The sequence below is a fragment of the Physeter macrocephalus genome, chromosome 13 (genome assembly GCF_002837175.3).
Source record: "Physeter macrocephalus isolate SW-GA chromosome 13, ASM283717v5, whole genome shotgun sequence".
Lineage (NCBI taxonomy): Eukaryota > Metazoa > Chordata > Mammalia > Artiodactyla > Physeteridae > Physeter > Physeter macrocephalus.
Window position 1 is genome coordinate 84,744,287 of NC_041226.1, and position 18,881 is coordinate 84,763,167.

The following is an 18,881-nucleotide window of genomic DNA, read 5'->3' on the forward strand; positions in this document are numbered from 1 at the left end:
CGCGTGCCGCGGAGCGGCTGGGCCCGTGAGCCACGGCCGCTGAGCCTGCGCTTCCGGAGCCTGTGCTCCGCGGCGGGAGGGGCCGCGGCAGTGAGAGGCCTGCGTACCGCAAAAAAAAAAAAAAAAAGAAAGAAAGAAAAAACCTAGTGCAGCCACCTTTCCTTCCTCCCGCAGCAGTCTGAGCGTGGCCGGTTTGTTCTGTGCGCATCTGATCTGGAAAAGTAGTCGGGAAGGTTCTCCGTTTGTCGTTTGGTTATCTTATGCCGCCCCCAGCCCCGTCTGTCCAGGGCCTTCCGGCCTCGGGGTTGACGGCAGGGGGCCTGGAGGGCTCCTTCCAACCAAGTCCCCTTTTATAGGAAGGAGGACAGGTGGCCGGTCAGGGTGTGCTGTGCTCAGGGCCAGCGTCTCTGCTGTCACAGGCTCTCCTTGACCTTGCGCTGACTTGTAGCAATGCCCGTTCCAGCCTTTGTCAGCTGGACTTAAAGGACACCCGCATGTTTTAGTTCTAGGAAAAGCATTTATCGGAAATGTCATGACGTTCTGGTCCCGGGAGCCACTGGGACTTCGGCCCAGCTTCACGCTGTGTCCCCTCCAGGCCTGTGCCCCAGAAGGGCGTGGGCAAACCTGTGACCTCGGGGCTCCAGGCTTTGGACAGTTGGGGACTCACGGCGCCTGGTGACGTCCTTGTCACCAGATTGGTGGAGAGTGACCGAGAGGCCCCCTTGTCTCTGCACCGGGTGTCCTTGTGGCCAAAGGTCTCTGACGGACTCTCCCAGGAAGAGCAGTCCCCTCGTGAAAGGGCATTTGGCGTGGCACATTTAATATGTTCTTGGTGACTGCTTAAAAAAATGCCTTTGTCCCTTTCTGGCTCATTCTGACGAAACGCCCTCTAATTGTACCATCCCGGCGTTCTGCACAGCGCTCCGTGGCTGATAGATGGAGATTACTTTGCTCTTTTGTTTACAGAGACAAATGAAAACATTCCTAGCTTTGCATATTTTTCTCTAATGCTTTTCTGAGGAGACAAGATGGAAGGTTTTGCATAGTGTGTGCTTTTCCCCCTCTGCCTTGTTCTGGGAAGAGGCTGGCAAAGTAATGAAGCTGCTTATTTTTGCGGGAAAGTCGGACAGCTTCTTCCCGGCTCCACCTGCCACGCCAGCTGCCCCCGTAGACTCAGGGGCACCCCCATCCAGACCCACCTGGGCTGGCATGTCCTCCACGGGCCAGTCCAGACGCCTCCAGAAAGGTCTTCCCTGGGGTGTTGACTTGTGCTTTCTGTAGAGGCTGGAGACGCGAGAGGTCATGGCATCTCCTAAGTGCAACCGCAAAGCCCGTTTCTCAGGAGGGGCTAGAGACGGATACCGGCCTCAGCAGCCGTGGACGGTCCCCACAGTGGACCATGCGGGGGGCCTTTCTTGCCTTACACCCAGGCTCCTGCCTCCACTTGGGCACTGCTGCCCGGCCCGCCGAGCGGGGGGTGCCCTCGACCCGTCCACCATTCCTTGTCTCTGACCCTGTAAAGGCTGCCTACGGGGAACGCTGCGTTGACCATGGCCGTTTTAGTCCATTGCATGCAACTCAGCTGGGCCTAAAGAAGGGAGCCCTCCTGGAATCTGCCGAGAGGCCGAATCCGCTGTGGGTTTGCGTGGTCCGGCGGCTGAGTGTGAAGCCTCCATCGCCTGCGCGCTGGCCGTCGTGCAGCGAATTAGAGGCGCTCGCTTGTCAGCCCCGCGGGCAGCTCGCCCTGCAGCTCTCGCTGCGGCTTTCGACGAGCCACCTCCCTCTCCAGGCTCTAAAGAGTTTCCGCTAAAATTCTCCCGGGCGTAGCATCTGCCGTCTTCCCCAGCATCGCGTGACACCTGCAGATGGCATCTTGTCGGCACGTGCCGTGCTCTGTAGACGTGCCGGAAATTAAACTCGCGTCGCTTTGCTGTCGGCCCTCTCCTCTGGAGGAGAGTGTGTGCGGTGCAGCCAGACGGGTGCCTCCGTGCCACCGTGCACAGCAGAAGCAAGAGATTCCTGTGCGGCCGACCTAAGAATATCTCCCAGCCGCTGCACCGTGAAAGCGGCAAGTCCCCGCCGCGCCCCAGTCTCAGCCAGTGCAGAGGGACACGGTAGTGAAACCACCTGCCCTGCCCCGGGAGCCTTGGTGACAGAAGCAGGACAGTCTTCACGAAGTCACTGACGAGATACAGCCCAGAGGTGGCTCCTGAGAGGGGACGGCAAGTCTGCTCAGAACATGAACACTTGGTGACGTTAGAAAGAGGAACGGTTTTAAAATATATATCTCAGCACAAAGCAGGGTGATGGGAAGAAGCTGGTGAAACTAACCTGTCTGGCTTCACGACCTTCCCGAAATTCATGCAAAATGAAACGAGAGAAATGGCCCTTTTAAATGCAGGCTGGGACGTCCGCTGTTTGGGGGTGGCTTGAGGGTTGGCGGGGGGCGAGAGCCTTCTCTTGGGTCGCTTTGGACATCTCAGTGTGCCAACTCTCTCTTCGCAGGGTTTCCAAGGCAAGACCGGCCCTCCAGGCCCCCCGGGTGTGGTCGGCCCTCAGGTGAGATACAGCATCCCCTGGTGTCACCGGTCGTCCTGGGTCCCCACCCACACAGGAAAGAGAGTAACGCTCGGGACGGACGTTCCCCACCATTCTCAAGGTCTGGGTGCAGCCACGAGGGCATCACGAGGCCTGTAGTGCTTGTTTAGAGATGTGCTCCGTGCAGGGGAGTGATCTGTTGTCACGGACATAAACGGAGCAGGCAGAACCGTGGGGGCTGCCAGGCCCGTGGGCAGACCGGGCCGGCTCGGGAGTCTGGCTTCCGCCCCGTGGGCAGCCCGCCCCTTGGTGTCCGCGCAGCCTGATTCCCTGCCCCGGATCCGGTACCCAGGGCTGCCGTTCTAATCGCCCGCAGGTCAACGTGAGGACGGGCTTGCAGGCTCAGAGCCGCAAAACAGGGCGCAGTCACCTGGCTTCTCAGAAAGTTCCCACCTAACGTGGCAGTGAATAAGATACTGACCCAGGGAAAGCGGGTGCACCCCCCGCTCCCTCTCTCTGCGCTGGGTTCCCCGTGACACCCTGGGAAACGCAGGCCCTGCCCCGCTTCACTGGGGAGGAGACACAGGAGCACAGGGCCAGGCAGTGGCTGTTGATCCTCACCCACCTGGTTCGCTTTGACCTTTCTGGATCTTTACCGGAGGGAGACGACTTTCAGAGGAATGTGGCGGTCTAGTGGGCTTGCAATGGCCCTTTGCCTCTGTGGCCAGGCTGTCCTTAGATTTAGGAAGAGGAGGTTACTCCCTTGCGTGTCCCTGGAACACGGTTTATGGCTGACACACTTTTCCCAACAGGGTCCCACGGGAGAAACTGGACCCATGGGTGAGCGTGGCCACCCCGGGCCCCCGGGCCCCCCTGGTGAACAAGGGCTCCCGGGCCTGGCCGGAAAAGAAGGGACGAAGGTGAGTGTCCGGGACCGCTGTGCCAGGTAGACTTTCCCAAGCAACCGTTTCGGCCTGTGGTCGGCTTCTTTCTGAAGAGCGGGTAATTCTCGAGCAGATCCTCCTTGTGTCAGTCCATCCCCCAAACCAGGAACTTAGTTCAGCTTTTGCTGGCTTTGAAGGAGGGGCCGAGCACACCTGCCGCCCGGATGGATGTGACGGGCCGGGAACCGCCTTTTCCCTGGGCCGCGCACCCCCATTCCCAGAAATGGATACGACTCTTGACAATTCATGTGTCTACATGGGATTTAGCAGAAAGCGACCCTTGAAAAAACTGCCCACTGCAGGAGGTGAAAGAATAAATATTAAACATATCTATGCCCACCCTGGGTACCCCAAGCTGGTGGCTATAACTTTCTGTGTTTTAGCATAAAAATGAACAGCCTTCCCCTTTTCAGCTTTTCAGTGAGGGACACAGGAAAGGTAAGCTCTCCAGCCCCTTGTGTGACCACATGCAAGAAATTAACCTTGAGAAGTAATCAAGTAGTGAAAAAATCACACACACGTACGTATGCATGCGTGCGTATATGCTTGAGTACATACGTATGTATGTACTTGAAGAACTACACGCATACGTGTGCGTATAATACAGAGCCAGGTGTCTGGCCACAAAGAGAGCTCTCTGAGTCTGGAAAGGAAGCCAAGGGCATGCTGGTTTGAAGACCGATATGCTGCCATGTTGGACCCCAGAGAAAATTCTGGAAGATGTCAAAGCTTTAGTGAACTTCAGGGAAGGTACACGCTCAGGTGGAGAATCTGCTCAGAATACGTGGTTTCAGGCTTGAGACGAGGGTCTTGAGCGGCAAGTCCTCTTCAAGGCAACGCTTCCCGTGCTTCGGCCGCGGACTCCTTCCCCTGAGCCCAGTTTTCGAGGATCCGCAGATACATGAGAAGGGCGGACGTGGGGCCCTCAGCCCCGGCTCAGCCGTCGTGGCACCGAAGGACATGGTGCGGGACCGGGACTCCACCCAGTCGTGGAGCACGACTGGAGTCCCGGTCGGAATCCGTCCCCCAGCCACACGCAGAGCCAGCCCGCCGCACAGGCCCCGGGGTGTGAGCTTGGGCTGCACTCCAGCGCGTGGACCCGCCAACCAATGATTCAAGTCAAGACTCGGAGGTTCCTTGTAAAGCCAAGTGCCCGGGGAAGCCCCCCGTCCAACCCAGGTCCCGAGCACATCTGGAAGACCAGGCCCCGCCCAGCTCCCCGTCCACCCTGGTCTTGGGCATCGCTCGGAAACTCACCTATGGCTCTGATTTCAGGGCGACCCAGGCCCCGCCGGCCTTCCTGGAAAAGATGGCCCCCCAGGGCTTCGTGGCTTCCCCGGGGACCGAGGGCTTCCTGGTCCAGTGGTGAGTGAGGGGCCAGCCGGGGGGGATGGAGCCGGAGGCTGCGCAGCCCGGGGGGCGTCTCCCCTCGGTGCCCTGCCCACATCTTGTTGCTTTGCAGGGGGCGCTTGGACTGAAAGGCAGTGAAGGCCCCCCAGGCCCGCCAGGCCCCGCGGTGAGTGTGCTGGCTCAGCACAGAGCCTCTTTCCCACCCTCTGCTCTGCAGGCAAGACGGGCGTCCCGAGGCCCGGGGAGCACGCACACCTACCCCGGCCCCACGTGGGTCCTGGGAAAGCTGTGGTGGAGGAGGTGGGCTTGGGAGGGACGTAGACAGTATACCGGAGCTGGCAGCCGGTGACGAAGGGCCAGGGGCGAGGGGCGTGTTGTATGAGGACAGCTGGAGAGCCGAGCGGTTTGGAGGAGGGCTGCATGGGCCGCCCCCCAGCCTGTGGAGGAGGCTTCGCGTGGGTCTGGTCCCGGAGCATCCGGGACGGACACGGACACGCAGCTCCACGGCCTCGAGAGCGGGGCTGTCCGCACGCCGGGGGCTGCCCAAGGCAGAGGTGACCCGGCACAGGCGGGAGGCCTGTCCCCCAGAGCTGTGCTGTCTGTTAACCTAGGTGGTCCTCCTCAACTTTGAGTCTAGCTACAAGAGGCTTGGAGATCCAGAGCTTCCAGACCCTGGACTGTGGTCTGGGGGAATCAGGGGCCGTGAGAGCCTGTGCCCACCCTCCAGAGACACGCCCACGGACGCCCTGTTCTTGCCTGTTGCCAATGAAAACATTGCCTTTCCCTGTGATGAGGGCCAGGAGCAGGACGGCACCCCGGGCAACAGTAGTCTCTCGATGCTGAACCCCTAGAATTAGTCCAGGTGCTCACCTGTCAGCCCCGCTCCTGGGCCAGAGCCTCGCCTGTAAAACGTACAGCGTGGAGGAGCAGGGCAGCAAGTGAACGCTCTGTGGCAGGCAGACCCCGAAGGGCAGAGTGGGTGCCAGGGTCCCCGAAGAGGTCATCCAAAGCCAGGACTTACGGAGGGAGGATGTGTTCTCAGACCCTGTGGAGGGACTTGGAATGATGGGTTGGGGAGTGAAGAGGGGGTCCGAAACACAGCCTCAAATGCTAGACCAGATCGTTTGTGTTTGCAAGGGGCCCTGGGGAGCTCTTGTGGTCTCTAGAGTGAGAGGGTGAGTGGTATGACCAGGCGGTGCTTTAGGAAGTTGGATCCATGCATTTGGAGAGCCTTCGAAATAAACCACTTTCTTGCCTCGCCCCAGGGATCTCCAGGGGAGAGAGGTCCGGCCGGTGCTGCTGGGCCCATCGGAATTCCAGGGAGACCTGGGCCCCAGGGACCTCCCGGGCCGGCTGGGGAGAAAGGAGCTCCTGTAAGTACTGCCTCGAAGGACCTCTGTCCCTGCCCCTGTGCTGTCCCCTCCCCAGGCGTTTCCCTGGGGGGTTGCGGGATCGGGGAGGTGGGGGCAGTTTGTGGTGTGTGCCCAGCTGTCTTGATTGAGGTCCAAGGGCCGATCACAGTGGCGGCCACGTTGTTTTCCGGAGTTGCCTGAGCTGGAGGGGTGTTCGGGGAGCGTCCGGGCCAGGCTCGGCCGGTCACACCCATGCATCTGGGCCCCAGCACGTGCAGGCACGGGGAGGGGTGGAGACTGTGTCCAAATGTGGCCTTGGCCCCGGTCCAGGCTCTGGGGGCCCTGTGTGGACGGGCCACTGCCTCCTGCTGTGTACACAGCCCCCTGCCGCCTGGCCTGGGCCCACGACTGGTCAGTGGATGGGAAAGGTGGATATTTGGGGTGGTACTCGCGTTGTTGGTCTGGGGGCAGGCGTGGAGAAAGGAAGGGACGGGAGACACGACCGGCAGATAAGCAGCTTCCTCCCAGACCCCTGACAGCCGACCTCCCAGTGAACCCCACCGTGGAGGCTTTGTGAAAGCTCAGGCCCAGGGGGTCTGGAGTCTTGTTTTCCACGCAGGGGGTTAGAGAGCCCCTTCCTGTCTAGACACCTCCTGGGAAGCCAACCTCCAGCCCCTTCCCCAAACGACTCCCCAGAGCGCCCCTTCCTGCCTGGACGTACCCTCATCCCGGCCACGTTTGACGTCTGCCACATGATTTTGGAAACGCCCGGCTGCCCCTGCATTCAATCAGCCATGGAGACAAATTCCAGCTCAAACCTCCCTTCCGAATTCTGAATGTCATAGGAGCCCGAGTTCCGGGGGAACGGGCTTATGAGGGTGGTGTCCCGTTGAGTTAAGACACCTGCGTGGATTGATTTCTGTTAGAAGGGGTGGTTTTCCTTCTGTGCTCCCCTGTCCATGGCACATGGGTAGAAAGAGGGCCCTGCTTGCCTCCCCGGCCGAGAACTCCCCATGGGAACCGCGCTGGACGCGTGGGCACCATGGAGAAATCCGATCAGTGTGTCATCGGCACTTCTGATGGCACCTGCTCCCTTCCCGTGAGGCTCCCGGGACACAGATCCCGCTGAATTCTGCCCCAGAGCCCTGACTCTGGTCGGGCGCTGGGTGCATGTAGAGCACACACAGATGCGGTTGGAAACGGTTGAGTTCATTGTGCCAAGAGAGTCAATGCTTGAGCAGAAACCTCTCAGGGTTGTATCATCCTGTGAAAAGCTTGTCATGCTTCCAGAATAGCTGCAGGAGAAGAAAAGGTCAGGTGTCATGTCGGGCAGGAAGGTTCCCCGTGAGCCACGGTCAGCCTGAGCATTTTCTGGCTTAATTGGGGAAGAACTTTAATCGGGGCGAGAACTAAATCGAGGAGCAGGAAGTGAATTGTGCAGCAGGAGAGGGGAAGAGAGGGCAGGAGGGGATGCCGGCCGAAGTCGGTGACTGTGTGACCGTGCGCTTTGCCGCCCGTGTCCCCTCTCCGACGTCCACGCCTCTGCTGGGAGAAGGGAATCCCGGCTTGGGTGAGAAAGTTCCAGCCACTCACAGGGTGGAACGTGGCTGGTAAAATTGAGCAAGAACTCAGTAAGGATCATTTGAGATGATCAAGGGGGTAAATAGGAAAATGAACCGAAACCATGAGGAAGGGAAGATAGGGGAGTGTGTGAGTGTGTGTGTGTGTGTGTGTGTGTGCGCGCGCGTGTGCACACGTATGTGCCCCGCCTCTGCTGGGAGAAGGGAATCCCGGCTTGGGTGAGAAAGTTCCAGCCACTCACAGGGTGGAACGTGGCTGGTAAAATTGAGCAAGAACTCAGTAAGGATCATTTGAGATGATCAAGGGGGTAAATAGGAAAATGAACCGAAACCATGAGGAAGGGAAGATAGGGGAGTGTGCGTGTGTGTGTGTGTGTGTGTGTGTGTGCGCGCGCGCGTGTGCACACGTATGTGCCCGCGTGCTCTTGCAGGGAGGGTGTTTGCAGGGAATCGGGAGAGTAAGCAAGTTGGCCGAGGCCGGAGCTCAGGCCCTCCTGGCCACTGGCTTGGACCATCCCGCACACAGACCCAGGCATCTGGTTGGCGAGGTTTGAATCTCAGCTCTGCTGGTTATGAACGAGCCTCAGTTTCCCCACGTGTAAAAGAGTAGCCCTTCCTAGGATGGGCGAGGATTAAATGCAGAGATGCGGGGGAAGGGGTGATACAAGGCCGGGCTCGGTGCATCCGAGGGAAATCCATCAGGACTGTGGTGATGGTCCCCGCCCAGGAACCGCCCCCTTCCTGCCTGTGGGCCTCTCTGTGGGGGATGGAGCTGCCTTTGAACAGGGATCTCCTCTCCTCCTTAGGGCGAGAAAGGTCCACAAGGCCCAGCTGGCCGAGACGGACTACAGGGTCCCGTGGGGCTCCCTGGTCCAGCTGGCCCTGTGGGTCCCCCTGGAGAAGATGGAGATAAGGTAAGAAGAATTCGGAGAAGTCCCCCAACCTGGACCATGCACAGCCGAGCTTGGCCAGTGACGGCAGGTCAGAGCCGGCGGGGTGGGGGTGGGGGGGGTTCCTTTTAAACCAAGGGATGCAGGCGATGTAGGGGCTCTGGCGACAGAGGGACCCCGTGCTGCCATCCGACGTTCTTGGCGTTCGTGGATGATTTTGGAATAGCTCACAAATAATGGTAATAAATGAGATCTCTGACATGCTTGAGGGGACTTAGACGCTGCCTTTCTCTTGTGTAGTTTTGGGGTTGCCAAAGACACTTGCTGTAGCAGCCGGAGCAAGGGAAAAAGCTCTCAATCATTTCAAATTCTAAATCTGTGGAGCCCAATTTAATGAGGTTTTACTCAATGTCTATTTTTAAATGTCTCCACTTCAATGGTCAAGGCCCCCTTCCATTAAGAACGTGCTTTATAATGCTGACGCTGTTACTGCCGTGGCTTGTATTTTATCCTCCATTTAATGAAGACAGTGAAATTTATCTCTTCGGTTTAACTTTCTGTTTATGAGAACTCTCCGGTGACATTTCCGACTTTGTCACCTCTGCAGCGCTGATGCCTTGCCTCTCAGGGTGGGAGACAGCCCTGCACAGCAGAAACACTGGAGAGATTTTAATAACTTTGGAAGCATAGTAATTGAGTTGTCTTTATTATACTGTCATGTCATCCAACTTGACAAAGTAAATATTTCCATTATGATTTTTTATCACACTTTCAAATCTGGTACAGTCCTGCAAAGCGTAAGATCAAGGCCTCATCCCTTTTAGTTCTCTTATTTAAAAAGAAATCAAATTAATATGTGGAAACGTTTCTTCTCAGGAAAGTTAGAGGGCCCCCTGGAGAGGAGATTATTCTTCCTCTCCAAGAAAAATGAATTAAGGGGAGCAGATAACATGCAAATGATTATTGGATCGTCTGATGGGTCTTTCCTGTGTTCCCGCAGGGGGAGATCGGGGAGCCGGGACAGAAGGGGAGCAAGGGAGACAAAGGTGAACAGGTAAGGGCCACACGAGCCACATGCGGGGCCACCAGTGGAGCCACGGCACAGGGCCACGTGCTCGGTGTGGCACGCACTCATCGCTGACACCAACAACCATTATAATATAACAACATTCACACCGGAAACTGATGGGACAGAGCTGGGCTTTGGGCTTTCCTTCCCTGTTGAAATCTTGTGTGCGTGCGTGTGCCTCACATGCGTGTGTACGTGCACAGGTATGTGTTAGGTGCGCATGTATGCGTGTAACATGTATCTGTAAGAGCATCCCTTATTAACAGATGAGCAGAAAGCACTCACACGTTCTGTGAAGTAAAACAAATTCAGAGTTTTTGTCCTTGAGGTTTTCGGTCCCATAGACATAATCACCGCCCTCCGATGCTGAGGGCTGCAGGATATTCCAACAGAGGCAGCACCCTGACCAAATGCCTCTTAATTTTCCCTTAAAAAAAAAAATTCTGCTTTAGAAATACTGGTGCGTTCCTGCAAACGCCCTGTCGCTTGGCTGGCAGCTCCGCCCGGTGGCCCTGGAAGGAGGCCTGCACCGCGGACCTTTTCGCCAGGCGTGTCTGTTCCCAGGCAGGCAGTGACCACGTCCCTGTTGACCCGGGGCCAGTCAGGCTCCCCAGGACAGCGACAGCATGCTGGCCTCTCTCGCGCGCACCCGGTGCCAACAGTGAAATGTGCTTGGGGACACACTTGGGGGCAGGCATCGTGGTGCCAGGTGTGGACTTTGGAGTCAGCCCCTCGCTCGGCCACGGATGAGCCACGTGATCTTGGTCCTCGTGTCTAAACGGGGCCTCCGGGGCCTGTGTCATGGGTGTGTGGTGGGGGCCGAGATGATGCACGGTGGCCTCTGGCGGGACGTCGGTGTGGCCGTCCCCCCGCCCCTGACAGCACATGCTCAGGGTTGAACAGAGAGCGTCGTGCGTTCCAGAGCCGGCAGCCCGGCCCAGGACGGCCAAGCGTGGGTGCAGCCCCGATGACCTTGGCCGCAGGGCCCCTGCGCGCACTGGCCTTTCTCCCTCGGCCTCGGCTGTGACTCAGGAAACGACTGTCTCTGTCTCTTCCCCACAGGGTCCACCTGGGCCTACAGGACCTCAAGGCCCCATCGGACAGCCAGGCCCCTCTGTGAGTATCAGAGAGTCCCCACCCCTCGAGCTGATGTGGCCCCGTACCTGGTCCTCACCATGCTGAACGATCTCCCTGTAGGGAGCTGACGGCGAGCCAGGTCCTCGTGGGCAGCAGGGCCTTTTTGGGCAGAAAGGTGATGAAGGTCCAAGAGGTTTTCCCGGGCCCCCGGGACCCGTGGGGCTGCAGGTAACAGCAGAGTTTGCACAACGGCTGGGGGTCCACGTCAGCTGATTCCTGCATCTTTGCGACGCCTTCCCCTCCCATCCCATCCCCTGCCCTGCCCTCCTGTCCCCTCCCTCCTGTCTTCTGAAGAATGGGGCAGCTAAGGCGAGGCTTCGGGGGCTTCTCCATACATGAAGTGCTGTGAATTCTCAGAATTCCAGACACACCCATATTCGCTTCTCTTAACCGGTGACATTTGTGAATTTGCTCATTGTAGAAATGTTGGAAACTACGGATAAACTGTTAGAAAAGGAAACAAAAATGGCTTCTCAGCGCGTGGCGGTGCCTTTCCTCACCTCCTAAACGCCTGTGCTCACACACACACGTGCACATGCATAATTCTGTTTGGTTTTTGCAAACGGCGAATCGTGCTGCACGTACAGAAAGTCTGGATCCAGCTTTTCCCACTGCCTTTTATATTACACGTCACGTCAAATGTCGTTAAATATTCTTTGAACACATCACTTTCTATTTATTTTTGAAAACGTCACTCTCAGTCACTGCCTTGTGTCCCAGCATATGGTGGTGACATAATTGATTCAAACATTTCCCTGCGGGTGGCTCATTAGGGTTTATCGTTTTATGGGACACTTTCAGTAAGCACCTTGTCAATAAATCTTTGCCTACTTCCCTAATTCTTTCCTTGCGCTAATTCTGAAACGTGGGATTTGGGGGACGTGCTCATATGTAGCTGGACGTTGAAAAGCACATTCCTGAGGCTCTTGAATGCTCGGCTTGGGGTCCTGCTGGGGAGGTGGTGAAAGTTGTGTGTTGGGGGGACAGAGCCGCGCCCACGGGCCGAGTTTCTGATGAATTCCTGTTCTCAGGGTCTGCCGGGACCTCCAGGAGAGAAGGGCGAGACGGGAGATGTGGGTCAGATGGTGAGTGGCACCGGCTCGTGGAGACCTGGCCGCGGTGGCTGGTTGCTGTTTTGGTAGACGTTTGTGTTTTCTCTGGGCTCAATGGCTCTTCTTCTCCCAGGGTCCCCCAGGTCCCCCCGGCCCCCGAGGACCCTCCGGAGCTCCAGGTGCTGACGGGCCGCAAGGCCCCCCAGGTGGAATAGGCAATCCTGGTGCAGTGGGAGAGAAGGTGATTCACGCCCCGTCACCGTCCCGGTGTGTGACGCGCGAACGTGTGTGTGCGCGCGCGCGCGCGTGTGTACACGCGCACGTACCCATGTGTACGTGTCCACCGCGTACACGGAGGTGTCCAGGTGCACTGCTGGGCCATTCCTGCCAGATGCATTTTGAAACTTAGAAGATGTGTGCAGTGGACCTGGGAGCCCTGCCCTTACCCAGGAGATTTTCCAAATGATAACAACCACCAGCAAAGGCCCTGCCACCACCCCCTCTGAGATTTGGCTCTGATACACGTAGCTATTTATTCCTTGAAGTGCATAGTTGCTACCCTTTCAATTCCCGTTTCTGTCAAATCCTGTTTTCTCATAGCCCCGGGTCCTCTTCATCTGATCTGGTTTATGTCAGGGCCTGGGCCCTGGAGGTGACGCGAGCACATTGGACATATGTACGTGCGTGCACACGTGTGCAGCGGGCGAGACGGTGCCAGAGTCTGACTCCACCAGGGCCCAGGAGTTTGCACTACTTTTAAAGCACTTATCCCAGTTCCTTGGGGGTAAAAGGAAGGTGATGGACGTGCTCCCCTGTGTTTGCACTCCTTTCACACCATTCCAGAACTTTTTTTCTGACATCAGGCCATTCAGTTGAAAGGAGTCTCCCATCAGTGCTCGTATTTTACCATAGGAAAATCACAGAGAAACATACCTGTGAGACCACCACTGAATGGTGTGCGACCTCTGCTCAGAGCAGCATGCTCTCCCCGTCCCCTCCCCACCCGCCATAGGGCACGTCCCAGCTTCGGCCGCCACCACTCTCGCCCTTCCTGCTCTGTCCCACCTGCCGGCAAACGGAGGATGTTGTGCTGTTTTCTGTCCACCTCTGCCTAGCTGTCCCCCTCCTCCTTTCACCTGGTTTCTCTCAGTCGTCCCCCAAAACTCACCCGCAGCATCCCCTCCTGGGGAAAGCCATCTTTAATGCCCCCACGTACCCTCCGCGCCCGCTCTGCGTGTGTCACATGCCTGTGTATGTCCCTGTCACGGCTTTATCCCTGGGTCCCTCACCTGTCTCTCCTCCAGTCTTGGGAGCCGTCAGAGGACAGTGACTGCATCTCACCCCCGGCCCGCTACCCACCCCCCCCCCACAAGCCCAATGTCAGGGACGACTCGCTAAATGCCTGACGCTGGAACCGCTGTTCTCATCACTGCTGTAATCGCATCACGTTTCCTCCTTAGGGTGAGCCCGGTGAAGCTGGAGAGCCTGGCCTTCCCGGCGAAGGGGGCCCCCCGGTGAGTGGGTGGGCTTTGGGGGAGGAGCGGGATGCGGCGTGGATGGGTCCTGGGTGGGAGGCTCCTGCTCTGCCTCAGTCTCCCCATCCCTGAAACGGGAGTCACGTCTCCTCTTGCGCCTACCTCACCGTCTTGCTGGAAAAGAGAGGGAGGGCCGTGGGGAGTGAGCGTGTGTGCGTGCGTGAGTGTGTGCGTAGCTGTGGGTGATGGACGCCCAGGACAGCCGTCCGTGGTGCTCCAGGCCCTCTCACTGGCTTCCGTAAATGTGGGGCCCATCGTTGTCACCTGGTCAGCCCAGACCTGGAACATTCAGACCTTCGCAGGTCGGATGAGCCGTCTCTTGAGGCCCCCCTGAGGGCGGCCCCCCGGCCCAGGAGACGCCTGGTGGACAGAGGTCTCCTGGGCTCCCTCCACCTGAGGACCACTGAGTGGGTGGGCGGCCTGGGTCGCTGCAGCCCCTCGGGGTCCATGCTGCCTGCTGTTTCGTCAGGAGTCAACCCTGCCCACCCAGAAGCCGAGTCTCGGCCTCAGAGGCCCCGGGAAGCCAGTGGGCTGTTCAGGCCCCCTCACGGTACCAGTGGAGCCAGACTCCCCCAGGGAGCTGCTGAGGGTTGGCGGAGCCCGGGGAGCTGCTGGCACCCACAGGGGCCAAGGCCCGGCCGGTCGGGGGGCTCCCTTCCCACCCGATGCCAGTGAGGAGCCCACCTCCGGCCAGCTTCCTGCTCTAGGCAACTGCGAGGCTGGCTCTGGGAACACGGTCCCTGCCTTTCCCCTGCAGGGACCCAAAGGCGAAAGGGGAGAGAAGGGTGAGTCGGGCCCTTCCGGTGCTGCTGGACCCCCTGGACCCAAGGGCCCTCCCGGAGACGACGGTCCCAAAGGCAGCCCCGTGAGTACCTGGGAGATGCCGAGGGGCCCCTAGATCTTCCTCACTCACGGGCAGTGCGCTGAGGCTGCCTGACCATCGCTGGTCTTGGGGTGATCTCCTAAGGTGTAGAGGTTTCCACACCAGCTACTGAACCAAAACAGTGGAGGTGGGAGAGGGGAGACGTGGGGCGAGGGGGACACCTCGCAGGCCATGTCTGTGGACCAGGCAGCTTTCTGGATGGAACAGGCCCTGGGTGGCCCCTCTCCCCTCCTGCAGCCCGTCCTGGCTTTGCATCAGGAGGGTCTGCAGAGCAGCGCCTTCTAGAGGTTAAAGGTCCAGGTTCCAGTGTCGGCCCGGGGCTCCAGGAGCGAAAGTGTGGGCGAGAGCCTGCCCTTTGAGGGCCTCCAGAAGTCGAGAGGGCTGGCCCGCACCGCTCGCTTTCAGGCTTGTGTGGCTCACGTGAGAGGATGTTCTGGAAAGGCCTTCTTGCTGTGAAGGGCACCGAGGTGTCAGAGTTAGTGGGATGCCCTGGGGCTGGACGGCACAGGGCGGCAGTCTGGATGCAGCCGCGCAGGGCAGCGCGCTCCAGGCCGGGTGGCTGAGGGCCCCAATGCCTCTCTTCCTCTGTTTCAGGGCCCGGTCGGTTTTCCCGGAGATCCCGGTCCCCCCGGAGAGCCTGGCCCCGCGGTAGGTGCCCGAGGTGGCAGGGCCCCTGGGTCCCCACAGCCCAGGACCCGCCTTGCTGGCCCCATTTTTTCCTTTCTGGTTCTGTCTGTTAGGACTCTCCTTTCCCACTTCTGAGCGCCCTAGGCGCCGGCACCTCTGGGCTGGAATTTGATTTTGGGGTGAGGACTGGGGACGCGTTGTGTGTTGGTGCCTGAACTCGGGTGCCATCCAGGAGGTAGAAGGAGCTTGCTTGTGGTCCCACAGGGTCAAGACGGTCCCCCTGGTGACAAAGGAGATGACGGTGAATCCGGACAAACGGTGAGTCCGCCCAGGACCTCTAAGGACCCTGACGCAGCTCCTCGGGGAGGTGTCAGGGCTTGGGCTTTACAACTTGCTTCGTTCATTTCTGAGAAACACCTACACCCAGTTACCTTAGAATAGTGATTCAGCCGCCACAGGGGGCCGAGAGCTCCCTCTGAGGAATCTTGAAAGCTGGGGACCCTCCTCCCAGAAGGGGAGATGCACACACTGTCCCGACAGTGTTCCGCACGCAGAGCCCCGCGTCCTTGACCCCCGCCAGAGGCCCACCCCGGAACGTCAGGATTACCTGTTTCTGCCCGATTGGAGTCGGATGCTCTCCTCAAGAGGCTCTCTCCACATCAGCCCCTGGAGCTGAGCTCACGTTAGACGTTGTCTCTCACCTGATGTCACGTGTTTTGAGACGTTGCTTTGAGCTCAGAAAGCTGAGGGACACCGGCTCTGGGGCCAGTTCCCCTGGAGAGATGTCTGCTCTTCTACCGCTTCCTAGCCAGCGGATCCAGGACAACACCTGCCCTCCCTGTGCCTCGGGGTCCACTTCTGCAGAAGGGGTGCTGGCAGGCGTGGTGGGAACGTTCCCCAAATGTAGCAGAACTGCAGGTGGCAGGCGGGTCCCCTATGCCGCTGCAGCCCACGGGCTGAGCGTAGAGGTCAGAGCAGAGGATTCCAGGACCACCTCCACTTAGGGCTAATTCTGCAAAAGAAGAGACAGGCAGTTTCAGGGCTGGCCGGGGACAAATCAGACTGAAAACTCCGCGTTTTTCTTTGCCTCAGACCCACCCAGCCCTGCCACGTCTTAGCTTAACTGTCCCTGATTCCTAAATCTAAATTTAGGGATTTAGAATTAAATCTAATTAGAATTAAATCTAAATTTAATCTAATTCCTAAATTCCTAAATTCTTCTGTTCTCTCTCCGACACCAGGGATCCCCGGGCCCTACTGGTGAACCAGGTCCATCTGGGCCTCCGGGCAAAAGGGTAAGAGATGCTGCAAGGCCCGCTTGCCCGTCAACCTCCTGAATGAAGTGTGCCCCTCCCCCGCCCCGGCTTGGACCCTGGGGCGCTAGGCAGCTCGAGGAGGAAAGTGCTTCTGCTTGAAGTGCATTCCCCGCTCAGCTTCCTGCCTCATCATCCAATCTCAGACCCACTAGTTCGGTGCTCCGCTCCATTTAGGATGGGCCCACTGCCGACACCACCAGTAACGGCCTTCGTGGGAGGAGAACACCCATGGAGCTGAAAAAACCGCTTTTCCCCTGGGTCAGACCTTTGGAAAAGTCAGAACAAGCTAATTGAATAATCCAGTCTTTCTCTGGGGCTGCAATAAACTTGGCCGCTTGGTGTGCAGCCGGGAAAGGAGGCCGCTGGAGTGCCCTCTCCGCAGCCTGCCCAGGGGCCTCTTCTGGACGTGGAGGCCCTGGGCCTCGTGCTCAGGGCCTGGGAGTGACCTCCACACCCCTTCCTCAGCTCCTCACTGAGCTTCTGCGGACCCACTTGTCACATGTCGCCCTCTTGCTCCTTCCAGGGTCCCCCCGGCCCCATAGGTCCCGAAGGCAGGCAGGGAGAGAAAGGAGCTAAGGTAAGTGCTTTTCAGCCCGGCCGTGGTCATGACCGTGACCGTGCTGAGGGCATGGTGGCCGCAAGGGTGGGGACCGCACACATACGTGAACATGCGGAGGGGGCCGGTCGGGCTCAGAGGGAGGCGGGCGGGCTACGCCTCTGGGTCCGGGGTCCCCGACTCTGCTGTCACATTCTGTCTGCCCCGCCAGCCTGGCGGGGGAGGCCAGTGCTGGGTGCCCTCGGGCCTGGTGCTGACCTGGCCAGGCCTCAGCTGCCTTGCCTGCGAAGCAGAGATGGTGACGGTGCCCACGTCAGGGCTGAGGAGAGGGTGGGGTGCCCGTGCGGTGAGGTTAGGGTGCAGCCCTGTGCCCAGAGCCCTCGAGGCCGCTCCCCCCGGGAGGTGCTGGGCGGGGCCTCTTCTTGGACGTGCTCCGGCATTGCCCGAGACAGTGATGGAACTCGTCCAGCCCCACGTCTGCCCAGGACACGGCGGCCGTGCCCACCAGGAGTTCCGCGCCAGCCATAACTGCCGTTTTGTCCATGACAGCTGGGAGGCTGGGAGCACAGTTGACTGTGGACATTGGTGGGTGGAGGATTGGGCAGGGCGGCCTCGATAAGGAATGTGGAGAATTGGGGGCAGCCCCTGGATATCTGGGGGCATCTGGGGTTCTCTCCAAGGCTCCTTGGGGTTTCTGAGCAGCGGTTCTGGGCTGGGGTGACCGGAGCCTCAAGCACTGGGGTCCCACCGTGTCCTCCTTGGGGCCCTGCAGGGAGAAGCCGGCTTGGAAGGCCCTCCTGGGAAGACTGGCCCCATTGGCCCCCAGGGGGCCCCTGGGAAGCCCGGGCCCGATGGCCTGCGAGGGATCCCTGGCCCTGTGGTGAGTGGCCCCCGGGGAGGCTGGGGGGCGTGGCTACGGGGGGGTGGGCGGAGCAGGGATGGGCCCGGGAACGGGGATGGCCAGGGCGGGGCTCACACGGAGGGTCCACTGTGTTTCAGGGTGAGCAAGGTCTCCCAGGAGCCCCAGGCCCCGACGGCCCCCCCGGCCCCATGGTGAGTCACGGACGCTCCCGAGGAGCCCCCGGCGGTGGCGGCGGGCGGGACGGGAATGAGAATTCTGATCGCACTGCCTCCCCCGCAGGGTCCCCCAGGACTCCCTGGCCTCAAAGGAGACTCTGGACCCAAAGGGGAAAAGGTGAGACGGGGCTCCAGGTGACTCTGTGGTTGAAACTCAGGCCCCTCAAGTACCCGTGGTCTCAAACTCAGCAGGGTGTTCTTCCCCCACGTTTGTCACGTGCTCAGGGTGAGGACACAAAGAAAACGGATCCATGTGACTTGGAGACCTGGCCCCTGCCCTCAGTCGGGGGCCTGCGAGGCCCCGTGGACGGCACCGGCCCTGGGCCTGTGTCCATTCCAGGAGACGACAGCCCCCAAGGCAGAGATGTGCTGCCACGTCTAGCTGGCCCACGTGGCTGGACGTGAGGTGTTGCCACCGCAAATGCCCCTTCGTTTTCCCACAGGGACATCCAGGCTTGATCGGGCTCATCGGACCTCCGGGCGAACAGGGAGAAAAGGGTGACCGCGGTCTCCCCGGCCCCCAGGGCTCCTCTGGCCCTAAGGGAGAACAGGTGCGTGGGATGCTGGCTCTGTGTCCAAAGACCCGAGGTTCGTTAGAGCCGGAAGGACGTCCCCACGTCCATCAAGTCAAGATGGGAACAGCTGAGGGGACGGGCTCGCCCAGGTGACAGCAACCTGGGGCAGCACTGGAGCCCAGCCCGGGCCTCGTTAGCCCTCATGGTCCGGGTGAACTCAGGAAACAAAGGCCATTTCCCCCCACCCTGTGCAAGACCCTGTGACCCAGCTAATTGTCCAGGAGGTCACTGGCAATGCTCAGCCACACCCTCGCTCCCACCTTGACCCCATGTATGCACACCTGACCCTAGACTTCCATGGGGACCCCCGTAGCTAATTGGAGTTTGAAGCCCCCAGGAAACCACAGCCGAGGAAACCTTAGCCTGCAAGTTTCGCCTCTCCTGCACCTGGGAGCCTCTT

The 18,881-nt window shown here is 59.4% G+C and overlaps 1 protein-coding gene across 1 annotated transcript in view; it reads left to right on the top strand.

Moving 5' to 3' along the window:
* Positions 1-18,798, top strand: part of COL5A1 (collagen type V alpha 1 chain) — a 144,509-nt gene extending 125,711 nt beyond the window's left edge. Inside the window, exons 38-59 of the mRNA XM_028497372.2 lie at positions 2,506-2,559; positions 3,351-3,458; positions 4,758-4,847; positions 4,945-4,998; positions 6,098-6,205; positions 8,571-8,678; positions 9,655-9,708; positions 10,786-10,839; positions 10,921-11,028; positions 11,892-11,945; positions 12,046-12,153; positions 13,373-13,426; positions 14,205-14,312; positions 14,925-14,978; positions 15,222-15,275; positions 16,199-16,252; positions 16,797-16,850; positions 17,602-17,709; positions 17,829-17,882; positions 17,971-18,024; positions 18,350-18,457; positions 18,691-18,798. Coding sequence (XP_028353173.1) covers positions 2,506-2,559; positions 3,351-3,458; positions 4,758-4,847; positions 4,945-4,998; positions 6,098-6,205; positions 8,571-8,678; positions 9,655-9,708; positions 10,786-10,839; positions 10,921-11,028; positions 11,892-11,945; positions 12,046-12,153; positions 13,373-13,426; positions 14,205-14,312; positions 14,925-14,978; positions 15,222-15,275; positions 16,199-16,252; positions 16,797-16,850; positions 17,602-17,709; positions 17,829-17,882; positions 17,971-18,024; positions 18,350-18,457; positions 18,691-18,798 — 1,710 coding nt within the window. The remainder of the gene's footprint in view (positions 1-2,505; positions 2,560-3,350; positions 3,459-4,757; positions 4,848-4,944; positions 4,999-6,097; positions 6,206-8,570; positions 8,679-9,654; positions 9,709-10,785; positions 10,840-10,920; positions 11,029-11,891; positions 11,946-12,045; positions 12,154-13,372; positions 13,427-14,204; positions 14,313-14,924; positions 14,979-15,221; positions 15,276-16,198; positions 16,253-16,796; positions 16,851-17,601; positions 17,710-17,828; positions 17,883-17,970; positions 18,025-18,349; positions 18,458-18,690) is intronic.
* Positions 18,799-18,881: the final 83 nt, after the last annotated feature.